Below are 744 nucleotides of genomic sequence, written 5' to 3' on the forward strand. Positions count from 1 at the left end.
AAGGAATCCTCTCAAGAAATAACAGGAACAACAGTGCAGCCTCATTGGTCTCAAGTAGAATGCATGTTAATAGTCATGGTCATTGGTATGAAAGCAACAAAATTCAAATAAAAATGTTAACAGTGTGCAACTGGAAATCAGGTATCAGAATAGAGTGACCATCTAATCTAAGGGCAACATGAAATGAGCATAAAAATAGAATCCAATCCATTTACATATATCAAAAAAGAAAAGAAAAGAGAAAAAAGTAAACAGAGGAAACGAAATTGGATTGTACCTGGAGAAGTAGAAGTCCAAGCTCGCTTGCGGGGTGGACGTGAATGGTTAGGAGGAGCATATCCAGAAGCAGGAGAATCGATTGGGTTAGGGTTGGGGAAGGCATTGACCCCGTTGTGGCAGTTGTAGTTGCCGTTAGGGTGGTTGAAGTGGTTGCTGTTGTCTTGGGTTTGAGGTTGAGTGTAACTGTGAGGGTCTCCGCTGAAATTCACCATTTGAGCGATACCCCAGCTGAGCTACGCTGGTGGATAGAGAGAGAAGGAGGTTCAATTTGGGAAGAAGCTGTGCCCTTTTCCGGTGGTCTTCTCAGCTCCGGACTCTGCTCAGCTCGGAAAAGTGAGGTTCTCAACTGATTTGCCGTGCCGCTGAGGGTTTACCAATTGAAAAATAATTAGAGACCGTATTCATATTTTTAAATAAAAAAAATACATTACAAAATATTAATCATTATATATTTTAATAACTTCA

General features: G+C 40.7%; 1 protein-coding gene across 1 annotated transcript in view; it reads right to left on the minus strand.

The window, feature by feature from the left end:
- The window catches only part of LOC107646059 (flowering time control protein FCA), an 11,104-nt gene extending 10,438 nt beyond the window's left edge, over positions 1–666 (minus strand). Inside the window, exon 1 of the mRNA XM_016350252.2 lies at positions 278–666. Coding sequence (XP_016205738.1) covers positions 278–491 — 214 coding nt within the window. The 5' untranslated portion in view covers positions 492–666. The remainder of the gene's footprint in view (positions 1–277) is intronic.

Source organism: Arachis ipaensis, chromosome B06 (genome assembly GCF_000816755.2).
Source record: "Arachis ipaensis cultivar K30076 chromosome B06, Araip1.1, whole genome shotgun sequence".
NCBI classification, from domain to species: Eukaryota; Viridiplantae; Streptophyta; class Magnoliopsida; order Fabales; family Fabaceae; genus Arachis; species Arachis ipaensis.